This window comes from Rhinolophus sinicus, chromosome 5 (genome assembly GCF_057876585.1).
Source record: "Rhinolophus sinicus isolate RSI-liver-muscle chromosome 5, RSI-T2T, whole genome shotgun sequence".
Classification (NCBI taxonomy): Eukaryota; Metazoa; Chordata; class Mammalia; order Chiroptera; family Rhinolophidae; genus Rhinolophus; species Rhinolophus sinicus.
Window position 1 is genome coordinate 31,216,229 of NC_142505.1, and position 15,326 is coordinate 31,231,554.

The 15,326-nt window shown below is 38.7% G+C and overlaps 1 protein-coding gene across 1 annotated transcript in view; it reads right to left on the reverse strand.

The window, feature by feature from the left end:
- Positions 1-297: 297 nt before the first annotated feature.
- Positions 298-15,326, reverse strand: part of PIK3R4 (phosphoinositide-3-kinase regulatory subunit 4) — a 59,734-nt gene continuing 44,705 nt past the window's right edge. Inside the window, exons 14-20 of the mRNA XM_019725969.3 lie at positions 12,378-12,542; positions 7,886-8,097; positions 6,080-6,211; positions 2,809-2,909; positions 2,072-2,160; positions 1,655-1,763; positions 298-870 (exon numbers count right to left, since the gene is read on the reverse strand). Coding sequence (XP_019581528.3) covers positions 700-870; positions 1,655-1,763; positions 2,072-2,160; positions 2,809-2,909; positions 6,080-6,211; positions 7,886-8,097; positions 12,378-12,542 — 979 coding nt within the window. The 3' untranslated portion in view covers positions 298-699. The remainder of the gene's footprint in view (positions 871-1,654; positions 1,764-2,071; positions 2,161-2,808; positions 2,910-6,079; positions 6,212-7,885; positions 8,098-12,377; positions 12,543-15,326) is intronic.

Genomic DNA, 15,326 nt, shown 5'->3' on the forward strand with positions numbered 1-15,326 from the left:
TTATAGTAGAGCCTATAAAAACCAGTAATGATGGCTAAGAAGAGACACATTTCTCTAGAGCTAATACAGATGAGATCTATTCTACAGCGTTAAATCACTAATAAGGCAAACTATAAAACACACAGGAAGAAAGATTATAGCAGAAAGAGTATAATACTGAGTGTCCAGAGATTTGAGTGGAAGGCCTAGTTCTGTCACTGATTCTTTGTGACACCAAGCCTATTTCTTCAGAACAAATGCTGCTACAGAGTTTATTCTTCTACTAAGATTTACTGTTAAAAGCACAAACAAAAACCCTTAAGATGCTTGAATACAGTTTATTGGCTGTTTTGAATAGCATTTTTAATAGCAAAAATGTGTTTATATTATAAGAGCTTACAACCATCTTTTTTCAATACAACGTAAACTGAGATCATGTAAGTCTTAGCATTTAAAATCCCTCACCTCTGTGACATATACGATAAAAAGTTCCAGATACCATCATCTGGCTGATTCTCGTAGAGACGTGCACAAGTGTACTAATCAAGTGCAACTTCCTTCACCACCTTGGGTGGGATTTGTTTTATCACGAAACATTAATATAGAGACATGATTTTGAAAATTAAATGAATCTGTTCTCACTTTTCTCTAAAAATACCTTTTCTCCTGAGTTACAGTCTATTTATAATTTTATTACAAATTCTACAAATCACTAGGCTTTCATTTCCATACCTTAACAATTCCATCTCTAGAAGCAGTTACAATGAAGCCCTGTGTTGTCTGGAACGTGGCAACATCTGTGATGATGTCGTGATGTCCCACAGGCAGAGACTCTGGGCCCCTCCGAGGCGTGTCATCACTTGGTCCTACCTTCTGCTTATTCTGAATTTCCTAGTTCATGGTTAAAAGTGAAGGAGAAAGTCAGAAGTTAAAAGCCTGTACCACATTCTACTTCCTGTCAGTATTCTTGCTTTTGGGATATGCTGTGTTGTTGTTTAATAGGCTAAACACCTCTTGTGAAGTAGCCATACTTTCACAAATACAGAACAAAATGAGTAAAAACCCAAAGAACATGATATTCTAGGTCTCTAGTTGTTCAGATGTAGCCACTTACTAAAAAGGCCAATCTATGCATATTGCCTTTTGTCAAAATCAAAAGCATATAATTAAGTGTATAGATGACCAAAATATGGAAGTAAATACATATCACATGTTTAGCATTTCTAAAGCGCATTATTATTTGTCATGAAGGAAGCACACTTTCACATACTGAGCACTTAACTCGGGCCCAGGCACTTTCAGGTATGTCATCTTAATTGAAGTTATTGTCTAACTCAAGAACACAAGCGTTAGTCCCAACAGCCAGCTACGAATCCCACATTTGCTGCTTACTACCGGTAGCTGGGTAAGCTTAGGGAAAATAATAAAACAACTTTATAAGGAGCTGCCTGTAAGGATTGAGCAAGCTTACATCAAGCTGTGTACTTATATGTGCACTTTCAATGTTTACTAAAAGTTAATTTTTAAAAATACAGAAAAGCCAAGAGAAAATAAACATTTCTTAAACTTGAAATACTGCCACTCTTGGCCAAAACCACTTATTTTAATCAACTTAGTGTTTATGAAAGCCATTTTTATGCCTACAAAAGTTGAAGGAAAAGACGACTGCTTGTACCTGGACAACTTCAGTGCCTTCAATTATTTTCTTGTAATATGACACAGATGGAGAACTAGTACTTCCTGCAACAACATAGGACCTCTCTGGGTAAGCCAAGTCCCAAAACCTAGGGAAGAGGAAACAAACGGTGATAATCTCCAAGGGGAAGGGGAGGAACTAACGAGCACTGGTTTGCACTCATCAATGGACAGCTTATTTTCTTTTACAGAAGGAAAAGGATTTTTCTGGAATAGGATAAAATTCATTACAAAGGAAATATTAACAGCTCTCCTTGCAAGATGTGGGTGAGTTTAGACATTACAATATTGCCAATATCTAAAATAAGACCCTAGTGTTAACTGTAGTAGCCATCCACATTTTACTCTCCTTCCCCTTTTAAGTGTTGCATCAAGTATTCTTTAACAGATACTATACCTTATTTTCATGTCTGAGCCAGCTGTTAGCAAGATAGGATTTCCATCTGCAGGACTACAGTAGATCCCATGAACACTGTGAGGACAAGGCTTAAAAGAAATAAACAGGAGTCAAATAAAAGACACCAGTGTATTATTCCATAAATGATGGTGCCATTTGTAAAGTCAACTGTCAGTGGCTTTATAGGCACCTGGTTAACTGAAGAAATGAGAGACCTATTGTGTATGTCATACACTTCTTTCTTTGGGACTTTAAAATGTGTTTGTTTTGTATCATTCTGAATAAAGAGGCAAAGCCTGTTCAGCTTCCTAAGCTATTCTATTTCAGATGAAAAGGACCCCAACTAGAGAAAAATTTTTTTCCTACCTTTTGCCCCAATGAGGCACCCTTGGCAACATGACAAAAATGAAAGTGTATGTAAAAGGGTCATGTTCCATGTTTTAACGATCTAATCATCAATCTGGGCTTTTCTTAACCCAGATATTTACTGGGGTTCCAAAGAGACATCACAAAATGATGGCGCTAGCAACCAAAACACCCAATGAATAGACACTACTCAGCCTAAGGAAATGGAAAGCACCATGCAGCAATGGCCACCTAAATGCAGCAATGGCCACCTAATACTTATTGAGAATATAACCCAAATGTCCAATAGGCATTATGTTTGGTAGAACCTCTGAAAGTGCTTGGGATGTGGGAAATTATATTGGCCTTTATAATAAAAACTGGAGTCAAACCTGTAACTCAGAAAGTGGTGGTGCACTGCTGGCCCAGAGCGTGAATCTTCTGTCACCTGTCTCCATGTCCCACATAGACACTTCGTTGTTGCCCTGAACAGCTAAGGGAAACAAGGGTCAGAACCATTACTCACACGGGAACTCGGCTCTCAGAACTTTCACATCTTGGTATGTAATCTAAGTCAGCCTGTACCCATTTCCACTTTTTCCCATCCTGCAAGAAATGCTGACTAGTACTTTTAAATAACACTGTGACCCTAGCATCACACTACAGTGCCAAAAAAAATATGTTTTTAATGGCCTACCAGTAAATATTTACTGGTGTCCAACCAAGTGGAGAGAATTATGGGGTGGAAAGTCAAATCATGAACAGATTCTGCCCTCAAGAAACTGACAGTCAAGTAGAGCAAAAAGAGAAATGCAGATTTCCCCCTGAACTCAAGTGGGTAAGATTCAAGGTTGCCTCGTGGAGATGTTGTCACTGGAACTGAAAGAACAAGGAAAGCTAGACAGATACAGGTGACATACAAGTCAATCATTTCAGGCAGAAAGAATGGAATGAGCAAAAATACACAAAAATCTGTTTTGGAGAAACATGAGCAGTCGGTCTAACCGACACACAGTTGTGATGGGGACGAGTGGGAGACGAAAGGAGAGAGGAAAGAAGGCTGAAGATGACAGAAAAGGAAACTGCAGCCTGAGAGGCATTACCCCTGAGGTATTTGTGAGCGGGTGGGGGTGACAGTACCCGGGGTTCACGCATGTTTACTGAACACTCACACTAGGCACTGTCCTAGGCACTGAGGAAAAGAAGGCAAACAATTCAAAAAATGCCGTTTCATGGCACTTACACACTAGTGGGAACAACAAACCGAAGAAACGCAAAGGCCCGGAAGCAGGAATGTGCTTTCGTTCAAGGGAAGAGCCGGGAGGCCAGTGAACTGGAGCAGACTGAGTGTGGAAGATGAGCAGCAAAAGGGACTCGTGCTGGGCCCTTTTCAGCTCTCAGGCTGACCCACACGAACCACATTCGCAGGCTCCTGTGCATGCTGGCTTCTAGATGGGTTTGGCCTGTGGTAAGCTAAATAATGGCCCCCCAAAGTAACCAGGTCCTTGTCTCTGGAGCCTGTGAACGTTACCTTCTATGGAAAAGTGACTTCGCAGATGTGATTAAATTAAGGACCTTAAAGAAGGGGGCGGAGAGAGGAGGGAGGATCCTTGGTTGTTCGGTTGAGCCCTAAATGCAATCACAAGTGTCCTTATAAGAGGGGGGCACATTTGACAGCAGAAAGCAATTTGCCTTGACAATGAAAATGTGATGGTACTAGCTTTGAGGATGGAAGAAGGCATGGAAGCAGGAAAAGGCAAGGGAATGGATTCTTCCCTAGAACCTCCAGGGAGAATGTGGCCCTGCTGCTACCTTGATTTTGGCTCAGCAAAACTAATTTTAAACATCTGCCTCCAGAACCGTAAGAGAATAAGTTTTTGTTAATTTATTATTGTAGCCCTAGGAAACTAACATAGGCCTGTGGAAGCCCCCGTAGGAGATCAAGCAATGGGTGAAAGTCAAATCAGTCACCTCAGGCTGGTTGTGTCCCTCATCTCAAAATCACTGCTCCTTTCAAGGTGGCTTCTTCTATTGGACTTCCTTCCAAATTCCAATAACCATCCCCTCCCCTCCTGCCTTCTACTGCTATTCTGATGGTACTTGCCCTATTTTATTGCATGGTCTTTTATGATACCCCAAGATCCACACCTTTGTAAATAGTTCCTTTGAAAATAAATCCTCCTCAAATATCCTACTTGGGTATGCCATCTGTCTCCTGTTGGAACCCTGACTGATAAAGTAGGTCAGAGAGGTAGCAGGGGCAGATCCCATAAAGCCTTTGGGCCACAGGGAGGAGTTTGGCTGGTACGTGGAAGGAGAAGCCACTGGAAGGTACTGAGCAGAAGAAAGAACAGTCTTAAGGGGTAAGGAAAAAAACGGAGTTACAAGGATACTGTATAATAGGGACAAGAGATTATGGTGGTTTGGACTAGAGAGACAGTAAAAAGTGGTCACCTTTGGACTATATTTTAAGATCTAACATATATGATGGGCTGGATATGGGATAAGAGAAAGAAGAATTGAGGACTTCACAAGGCTTCTTTCTGAGCATCTAGCATAAAAGCTGCCACTTACAGAACACTGTAGGAAGAGCAGCTTCGTCTCAGTAAGAGGTAGTGGTGAGGGAACTGGTAGAGAAGGAACCAAGTGTTCAGTTTAGACATGTCAACTTCAAGGTGGCTATTAGACCTCTTAGGGGGAGATTTGAAGTAGGCAGATGTAAATGTCTGAACAAATTTGGTGTTTAAAGCGTGGGACTGGATAAGATCATACAGGGAAGCTAATGGAGATGGAGAAGAGGTTTAGACCAAAGAACGAGCCCTGAGGCAGGCCACAATTTAAAAGTCAGAAGATGAGGAGGAATCAACAAATCAATGAATAGGAAAACCAAGAGAGTGATGTCCCTGAAATCAGGTAGGGAAAGTATTTCACGAAGAGGAAACAATCAACTGCCCAAATGATTAGTCAAATAAGAGGCAGGCTAAGTAGCAGCCACTGAAATTGGCAACATGGTGACTTTGACAGCAGCAGTGTAAGAGACGGATTACGCGTATGAGAAGGGACCAGAAAGAGCACAGATGCTAGAGGACCAGTGCGGGAACAGAAGAATAACAAGAGCTATTATTTATCAAGCACTAATTCTGTTCTGAGCTACGGGCTTTATGTGTTATCTCAAATTCTTACAACGCCACTGGACAAGTATTTTTAACCACATTGACAGATGTGGAAAGTGAGTTTCAAAGACTTGCCCAAGAAAATCTGAATGCCCAATGAGGGGAGGGGAGGGAAAGGAAGCTTGCAAGAAATACAACAGAAACAGAGCAACAAGAAAGGGCAACGGACAAGGACGAGTCAAGGTTTCCAACTGAGATTCCTAGGAAGATGGTGGCAGCTTTAACAAAAATGTGGGATACAAATGGAAGGAGAAAAGGTGGCAGGCAGGAATGAAAGGTGATGTGGTGATGAATGAGATCATTTTTAAGCATAATAAATATGAAATGACCATGAGTATCAGTGGTGGGAACTTTCATAATCAAAACAGAACAAAATCAAGCATTCTGTTCATATGTAAAATAAAAACACTAAAACACAAGTCTTGGCAGCAGGGTATTATGCACGTTCCAAGAAAATGCCCCAACACCAAAAGCCAACCTTCTGTTTTACCTGCGATTACCCAGGATTGGTACAGAGGGTGCATCGAGAGGCGTCTGATTCGAGCTCTGGAAGGATGGCAGTGACTGGAAATTGGCAACTGGAACCGCATGTCCCAACAAGCCATGGTACCACTGCTTGTACCTTAAAAAAAGCCAAAAAGATTACCATCTAATGATTAAAGCACATCCGGCTACATTTATACAAATGGTAAATAGTTTTGTCTGAATGTATTTTAAAACTGACTTAATCACTTAGAAAAAGGCTTTGTTCTCGTGAAGCTGTCTCCCAGTTTCAAACAGCACCTTTACTTGTTAAATAACAAAGACATAAAGTGCTTTATCACAATGCTACTACAGAAGTGTCTAACAAATGGAAATTGAAAATGAATAATCCATAAATTACTGGCACTGTTATTAACTGCCAAAGGCACCCACAATAAACAGAAGGCCTAGAAAAGATAAAAATTGAATTTGATACATCCAAATGTTCACAATGCCTTAAATAACCAGAGATGTTTTCCCGGCATTCACTGATCACTTTACCAACCCCAAAATGGCCGCAGCTTTGTAGCTGCTCAGACTTCATTCATTTCCGTGGGCCCTTCTCTCCAAAACATTCTGGAGCCAGGTATGGGTGTCTAATCACAGCGGCAAATGAAGTGAGTCCCTGCACATCTGCCCATGACAACTTGAATCCCACAAGGAGAAGCCCCCTCCATCCCCAAAGAATAAGGCCTACACTACACAGTAAGCAGCTGGCTGTGACAGAGGCACAGAGCATATTCTTGGATTGTTCTCCAATTCCAGTAGAGAGACTGAGGGTGGGAGAAAACAGAAGCAGCAGCAGGGTCTGTCCCTCTGTTTGTCACCATGCCCCTCTCCAGGACACTGGTTCAATTGGCTGCCCTTCTCAAAGCTGATCAGGGTACCTGAGAGCCATCACTGCCACTGGCTAATATGCTAAGTGTTTAGTATCTACTCTTCTAGGCCTGGCATTACATCTTCCTGTACCTGTGCAGTTTCTTCACATAAAAGGCAAAAAAAAAATGCATTCCATAAAACTATATAAAAATAAAGGAAAGGGCAGATATTTCACAATCACAAATGCAAGTTAGGGAATCTAGAACCAAAATTCAAGCACAGCAGAATATAATTCTTCTGAAAGAGTGCCAAGTGGGAAAAAAAATAAGATGTGGTACCTTCTCAAGGGGCAGGTTCAAAGCCTATGGGGGGTGGAGGGGAATGTGCAACTAAAGCCGGAAAGAAGCAAGCAAGATCACATGGTACATCTTCAGCATTTGAGGAAAGGGAGGCAGGGAGGACTAATAAGGCAAGAAATGATCAATTAGCTCTTCTCCTGTACCAGGCACTGTAATAGATGCTTTCACTTCATTAAATCCTCAAAGCAGCCCTTGAAAGGATTAGCCCGTTTGAAGATGAGGATACTGAGACTCAGAGGAGTTAAGCACTTTGCTTGAGGCTAATGGAATTTAAAACTGAGTCTGCCCAGACTCAAATTGCTCTCAACCATATACCAAGCCTGCTAATCGGATCACTGTAATGAATGCAGCAAATCTGATCACTATAATGAATATAAAGAGGCTCATTTAAGAACAAAGAGAAAAAGAAAAAGGAAATTGTTTTATGCATTGGGATACTAATTTCACTCTAAAAATTAAATTGTGGTTATAACATAATAATTATGGAAAAAAGATGGGAAAAAATTATCAACAAAGAAAAAGAAAAACGCTTTCACAAGAAGGCAATTCCAGACACTAGTGGCATTCAAAACTCAGTGACTTGCAAGTAAGCTTACCAATGCAGAGCCAGCACTGGTGGATGTCCACAGCAAAGGAAGTGATGAGGCCCGACTTCAAGTCGTGCTTTAACGTCCATGCGTTGCTTGAAGACCTGAGGTCCCAGCCAACCAGAGAGCCATTCACAGTGGCATAGGCCAGAACGGACAGTGCCCCAGAATTGAAGTGATGCATATCCACGACACAGCCATCCTCCTTCTGGTCTAGAATTCTAAAGAAATACACAAAGCAAAACAATGATGGCTGAGGTGTTTCTTAAAAATTATCTTAGATATACAAAAGAGATGCAAAAACAGTACATAGACTTCCTGTATGTCCTTTACCCAGCTTCCCCTCATGTTAACCTTACAAAACCATAGAACATTTATCAAAACTAAGAAATTAACATTGGTACAATACTAGTGGACAACATATTAGGATTCCATCAGTTTTTCCACTAGTGTCCTTTTACTGTTCCAGGATCCAAACCAAAATACCACGTGGAATTTAGCTGTCATGTCCCCTTAGTCTCCTCCAATCTGACAGTTCCTCAGTCTTTCATTTTCTTTTGGAAGACTACTGGTGGGTTATTTTTAGAATACATCTCAATGTGGGTTTACCTCATGTGTTCTCACAAATAGTTTATACCTTATTGGGAAGGAGACCACAGAAGTGACATGCTCTTCTCAGTGGCATATATGAAGGAGTCCCTGATAGTATGTATTAATGGTGATGTTAACCTTGATCATTTTGCTAAGGTGGTGCCTGCCAGAATTCTCTACTGTAAACTTATTTTTCCATTTATACCTAACGTCTCAACATTTAGGGGAAATGCCCATGGTGTTCTAATGGTGACTTTCTATTTCCCTCATGCTTTCTATACTTACTAGAATTCCTCTGTAAAGAAGAGTTGTCACTTCCCATTTATTGGTTCATTTATTTATTTCTGTCAGTATGGACTCTTGGCTATTTATCTTATTCTTTGAGTTATAACCCAGTACTATTGTGATATATTTTGCTGCTCAAGTTGTTCTACCTTTGGCCATGGTAAGCCCTTTCAATGTGCTTTTTTTGACCACTTCCTAAACTCAGGCATCACAACGTCCACCACACTCACCTTGTATCTTCCCTTCCTGGCCATGGAATCAACCTGTTCTCCAGGAGCTCTGGTTCCTTTCATTGCAGAGCCGTTTTTAAAAACCAAGGTCGGTGTGCTAAGTGCTCATTGCTAATGGGGTTTCCCTGCTTCTCATCCCTCTCAATGGCCAGAGCTACAAAATATATTAGGTTGGTGCAAAAGTAACTGTGGTTTAAAAGGTAAAAAAAAAAAAAAATTTGCAAAAACTGCAATTACTTTCGCACCAACCTAATATCATGTATACTACCTCATGCATGCAAACATATTCGTATTGCTGTGTCTATTTATTTTGTGTGTGTGTGTGTGTGTGCGCGCGCGTGAGCACACGTGTGCACATACAGTTGACCTTTGAACGAGGAGGGTTAGGGACACCGACCCCTGTGCAGTCGAAAACCAGTGTATAACTTTTGACTCCTCCATATCTTAACTAGTAGTAGCCTAATATAAAAGGACACCTTACCAATAACATAAACAGTTGATTGACACATATTTTATATGTTATATGTATTATGTCCTATATTCTTACAATAAAGAAAGCTAGAGAAAAGAAACTGTTATTAAGAAAATTATAAGGAAAATACATTTGCCGTATTTACTGAAAACAATCTGTGTATAAGTGGACCTGAACAGTTCAAACCCATGTTGTTCAAGGGTCAACCGTACATGTACCATGAGCCCGTACTGATACCTATGCAAACCAGGGTTGATTCTAGCCATCCCCCTTTTCTTATCTGTAACTTCTTTCTTCAACAGTGAGAAACCTGGTTCTCATTATCTACAATACATTTGCTTATTTATTCAACCCTAGTATACAAATAAAGTAGTTTTGGAATTGTTGAACCATGCCCCTGTGAAACACAACCAACTAGAATACAATATTTGAGTTCAGTTCCTTTTGTATTAGCCTTCCAATTAAATCATTGTTTTCCAGAGTTATTTGGTTGGCTCCTTTATTCCCCATATTCTTCAGTGTGAATATGATTCATCTGTAGAACAGTTAGATTGCATTCTACCTTTCCCCTTATCTCCAGGTTGATTTTTTAAAAATCTACATACAGGAAAATTCACTTTGTGTGGTATAGTTCGATGTGTAGCCATCATATGCAAAAATATGAATTTTTTTTTAAATAGCAAATAGTCATGTATCTTCTACCACACAATCATACAGAATAATTCCACACCCCAAAATTATCCCATGCAATCCCTTTGTAGTCAACCCCTACCCCCAACCTGTGGCAACCTACTGATCTGTTTTCCTCCCTATAATTTTATGTTTTCCATAATGTCATAATTGGAAACATACACTATATGGCCTTTTAGGTCTGACTTTTTTCACTACCAAAAACAATTTAAGATTCATCGATGTTGTTGCATCAGTCGCTAATTTATTCCTTTTTATTACTGATAATAAAAGTAATAAAATATTACTGAATCTGTTCTATTCTTTTTATGTACTAGTCCATTGTACGGGTATAACCTGTTTTTTCAAGCATAGGCGTTTTTAAACTAAAAAAATACCATAAACTTATTGGCTAGCCTCCTCAATCAGAACATATCTTGCTCTCACACATACTAGTTTAGTTTTATCTCTTAGATCAAGAGTCAGCCAAATATTTTCTGTAAGGAGTAAATATTTCAGGTTTTGCCAGTTACATACATCTTGACAGCATACTTTTTTTTTTTTAACAACCCTTTGAAAATGCAAACATCATTCTAGTTTATGGGCCATACTGCAGGCTGTAGTTTGCTGACCCATGTCTTAGATAAACAATTATATTCACAAACATTCTAATATGAACTATGTTCCCCCTAAAGCGATGATGAAAAGTCCAAATGCCAAATAAAATGTGAAAAGGTGCCACAAATTCTAATTATTAGGAGCCATGACAACCGTTGATCTGACTGAATGAAGCAAACCAGAGAGAGAGAGAGACGGGGGGGGGGGGGGGGGGGGAGAGAGAGAGAGAGAGAGAGAGAGAGAGAGAGAGAGAGAGAGAGAGAGAGGACTCGTGGCAAGGTTTCTTTGGAACATACTGTGTCAGGCACAGTGAAATCTACACATCCAGGCACAATCTCCCAGTGTAGGTAGTCAACGTTTGCTTAGGGAAAAGACAGTAACATTCAGAGCAACAGGCTCTGTCAGCTGAGAGGTAACTATGCACAGAATGAGAACATCTCTGTGTCCTGCCAGCACAGTCATCACACAACACTTTCTGCCAATAGCTCTTTGTTAATTCACATGCAACTCAATAGGTATATTGCTGTACAGTCATCCTCTGCTGAGACAATTTCAAGGAAAACTGGCAGGTATTGGTTTTTCAGTCAAAAGCCATATATAATATGTCCTGGACAAAAGGTGCCCAAATCTGTTTAGTGAGTGTACTAAAGATAAAACATATTTTTAATTGCAAAGGCAAAACAAAATAATAAACAATAAAACAATACAAATAATAAAATCCTAGGTGGTCCAACAAACATCCTTTTCTGCTTCAGCTACCCAATGGCCATGACTTTTAATCCACTTAACTAGAAGCATCTGCTCATTCTGCTTTCTTCCAATGGGATACATCACCTCTACCTGCCATGCCCTACTCGACTACCCCCTTTGCTGGCTAACTTATTTGTGGTCTCAACTCCTCTGGGCCTTCTTCCCTGCTCCCTGCAAGCTGGCTCCCCGGTCCCTGTAACAATGGCACGTTATCACACTGTTCTCTGATGTACTTCTCCCACTACACTGTAGTTACTGAAAGGATAACGTATCTTATTTGTCTTTGGATTCCTCAGTGTGTAGCACACACCAGTCAGTTGAAAAATTGTTCTGCTTTATCTTTAAATATCTTATTTCACAAATGTTTAATCTGTAGGCAACCACAATTTGTAGTGAAGGAAATTCTTAAATAAAACCAGCCAGTATTTTGTTTTAGAATGATAAGCAAATCATCGGACTTAACACTACACTTCATGTTCCCATCAACTTAATGCCAAGTAACAAAATGCTGACAACATCTGAGTTTTCTTTAATGAAGAACACTCATTGTCTCAAAACCAGCCACCCAGAGGTCTGCTTTTAGTAGCTGAGACAGAAGATGTAACTGACAATTAGATTCTTCAGACACATTCCAGACTGGGATGAGCCCCAAGTTCAAAGTTGCCCTTCTGATCTTTTGAAAAACTGGCAGAAAATAAAATACGCAGACATAGTTTTCTAAAACTGACTACATGTGACAGATTTGAGTTGGAAACACAGCTTTATTTCATGTGCTTAAAAAAAGAAGTACAATGTACTAGGCCCTCAGTTGATCCAAACTACACTGGAGAGAGAAGCATAAATTACACTGATGCACTAAATGCTATTTAAAAAACGCAAAAGATACCTGCTTTGTAGAGGATGAATTTTAGGAGACTTGGGCAGCTTAGAAGCCTCGATTCCAAGAAGCTGAACAGCACCATTGTCAGATGCTACGGCCAAGTAGTGGGAACCCTGGCAGAATGTGAGAGTCTTGACACGACCTCCAATGCGGCTGTATGTAAGAATAGATCTGCTCAAAAGAAAAATAAGATTGTATTTCTGAAAGGCCATGCGAGCATTATTATTGCTAATATTATTAGCAATATATATAGCAGTATATATAAATTATTAGCGATATATAAATATCCATGTGATTTTTTTTCTTTCAATTAAAATGTACTGGGGTGACAACAAATAGTAAAATCACAAAGGTTTCAAATGCACAATTCTGTAATACATAATCTATATATCACATTAATCTACCATCCAGAGACACATTATTAACATTTTGTTATATATTCTTCCAAAGGCTGTCCTATGCATAGTATAATATATTCATATTTGCTTTTTAAATAAATATGGAACAGTATTTTATATTTTTTATTAATCATGTCTCTACAGTTCACTTTTTCTTAATAGCTTTGTTGAGATACAATTCACATACCATAAAGTATAACATTTCAAAGTGTACAATTTGGTGATTTTAGTATATTAATGAAATTTTGCATAGAGCATCAGTATATAATTCCAGAACATTTTCATCATTCTTAAGAAACCCAAAAAGAAAGCCACTTCATACCCACTAGCATTCAGTCCCCATTTTCCCCTTCCCCTTAAATATTCTATGAATTTGGCTACTCTGAATATTTCATATAAATGCAGTCATACATGATGTGGCCTTTTATATCTGGCTTCTTTCACTTAGTATTATGTTTTCAAGGTTCATCCATTCCTTTTTATGGGTAATATCTACTCCATTGTGTGGATATACCACATTTTGCTTATCCATTCATTCAGCTCATGAACATCTGTGTTGTTTCCGCCTTTTGGCTATTATGAATAATGCTACTATAAACACCTGTGTTTATATATGTCTCAAACCAGGGCCTACAGGGGCCCAGGCAGTATGGTACGTGAGTAACGAGAACCAAGGACAAAGTAATAGTAGAGATGGGAATTCCAGTATCCTCAGTCTCTCACGCTTTCTCTCTCTCCCCACCTCTTTTAATACTGAGATATAATTTACAAATCATAAAATTCACTTTTAAAGAGATTTATAGTATAGTCACTAAGTCTTGCAACCATCACCATTATCTGATTCCAGAACATTTTCACCACTCCAAAAAGAAACCCTATACCCAAGTCATTCCCCAATGCTCCCTCCCTGCAGCTCCTGGCAACTGTTAATCTACTTTCTGTCTCTACGGATTTGCCTATTCTGGACATTTCATATAAATGAAATCATACACTATGCTAGCTGGTCTTTAGATCAGCATAATGTTTTGAAGGTTTATCCGTGTTGTAGCGTTGATCAGTATTTCATTCCTTTTTATGGCTAAATAATACTCCATTGTGTGGCTGTACCACTTTTGGTCTATCCATTGAACAGTTGATTGACATTGTAGTTTCCACTTTTTGGCCACTATGAACAATGCTACACTAGTGTGTAGATTTTTGTGTGAACATGTTGTCAACCGTCTTGGGTGTATACCTACAAGTGAAACTGCAGCATCATAAGGTAACTAGCTCTATGTTTAGCATTTTGAGAAACTGCCAAGCTGTTTTCCAAAGTTGCTGCATCATTTTATAGTCCCACCAACGATGTATGAAAGTTCCAATTTCTCCACATCCTCTCAACATTTTTTATTGTCTTTTTTATTATAGTCATTTCAGTGGGTATGAGGTGGTATCTCACTGTGATTTTGGTTTGCCTTGCGCTAGTGACTAATGATATAGAACATCTTTTTGTATACTTATTGGTCCTATTTGGAGAAACATCTATTTGAATCCTTTGTCTATTTTTCAGTTGTTGCCTTTTTACTGTTGAGCTGAAATAGTTATTATATATTCTGGGTACTTAGATATATGGTTTACAAATACTTCTCTCATCTCATTTCACTTTCTTGTAGTGTCCTTTGAAGCACAAAAGTTTATAGCTTTGATGAAGTCTCATTTGTCTATTTGTTCTTTTGTCACTTGTGTTTTTGATGTCACATCTCAGAAACTATTGCCTAATCTAAGATCATCAATAATTACATGCTATGTTTTCTTCTAAAAGTTTTATAGTTTAGCTCTTACATTTAAGTCTATGATCCATTTTGGAAAAATTCTCTAGAAATCCATCCTTTTGCATGTGGATACCATTAATAACAGACTGTTTTGTTCACGCTGTTCTTTCTGCCACAGAATTGTTCTGGCACCCTTGTCAAAAATGATGATCTGAAATTATTTCTGCAGGTTAGTTCTATCCCACTGATTTATACCTTTATCCTTATGTCAGCAAAACACTGTCTTTATTTGCTGTGGCTTTGTAGCAAATCTGGAAGTGTGAGTTCTCCAATATAGTTCTTTTCTTTTCAAGATTATTTTTCGCTATTTAAATATTTTGAATTTATGAATTTTAGGATCAGAATGTCAATTTATACCAAAAAAAAGGTAGCTGGAAATTTCATAGGGATTGCATTGAATCTATAGATTAATTTGGGAATATCGTAACAGTGTTAAGTATTCTACTGAATTAATATAGTTGTGTCTTCCCATTTATTTAGGTCTTCTATAATTTATTTCCATGATGGTTTGTAGTTTTCAGTATATGAGTCTTGTACTTCTTTTATTAAATTTATTCCTAAGTGTTTTATTCCTTTTGATGCTACTGTAAATGGAATTATTTTCTTAATTTCCTCTCTGGATTATTCATTGTTAGCAAATAGAAATGCAACTGATTTTTGTATATACAAATACAGCATAATCTTACATTCTACAACTTTGCTGAACTCATTTGTTACTTCTAACAGGATTTTCTTTTTGCTTTGTT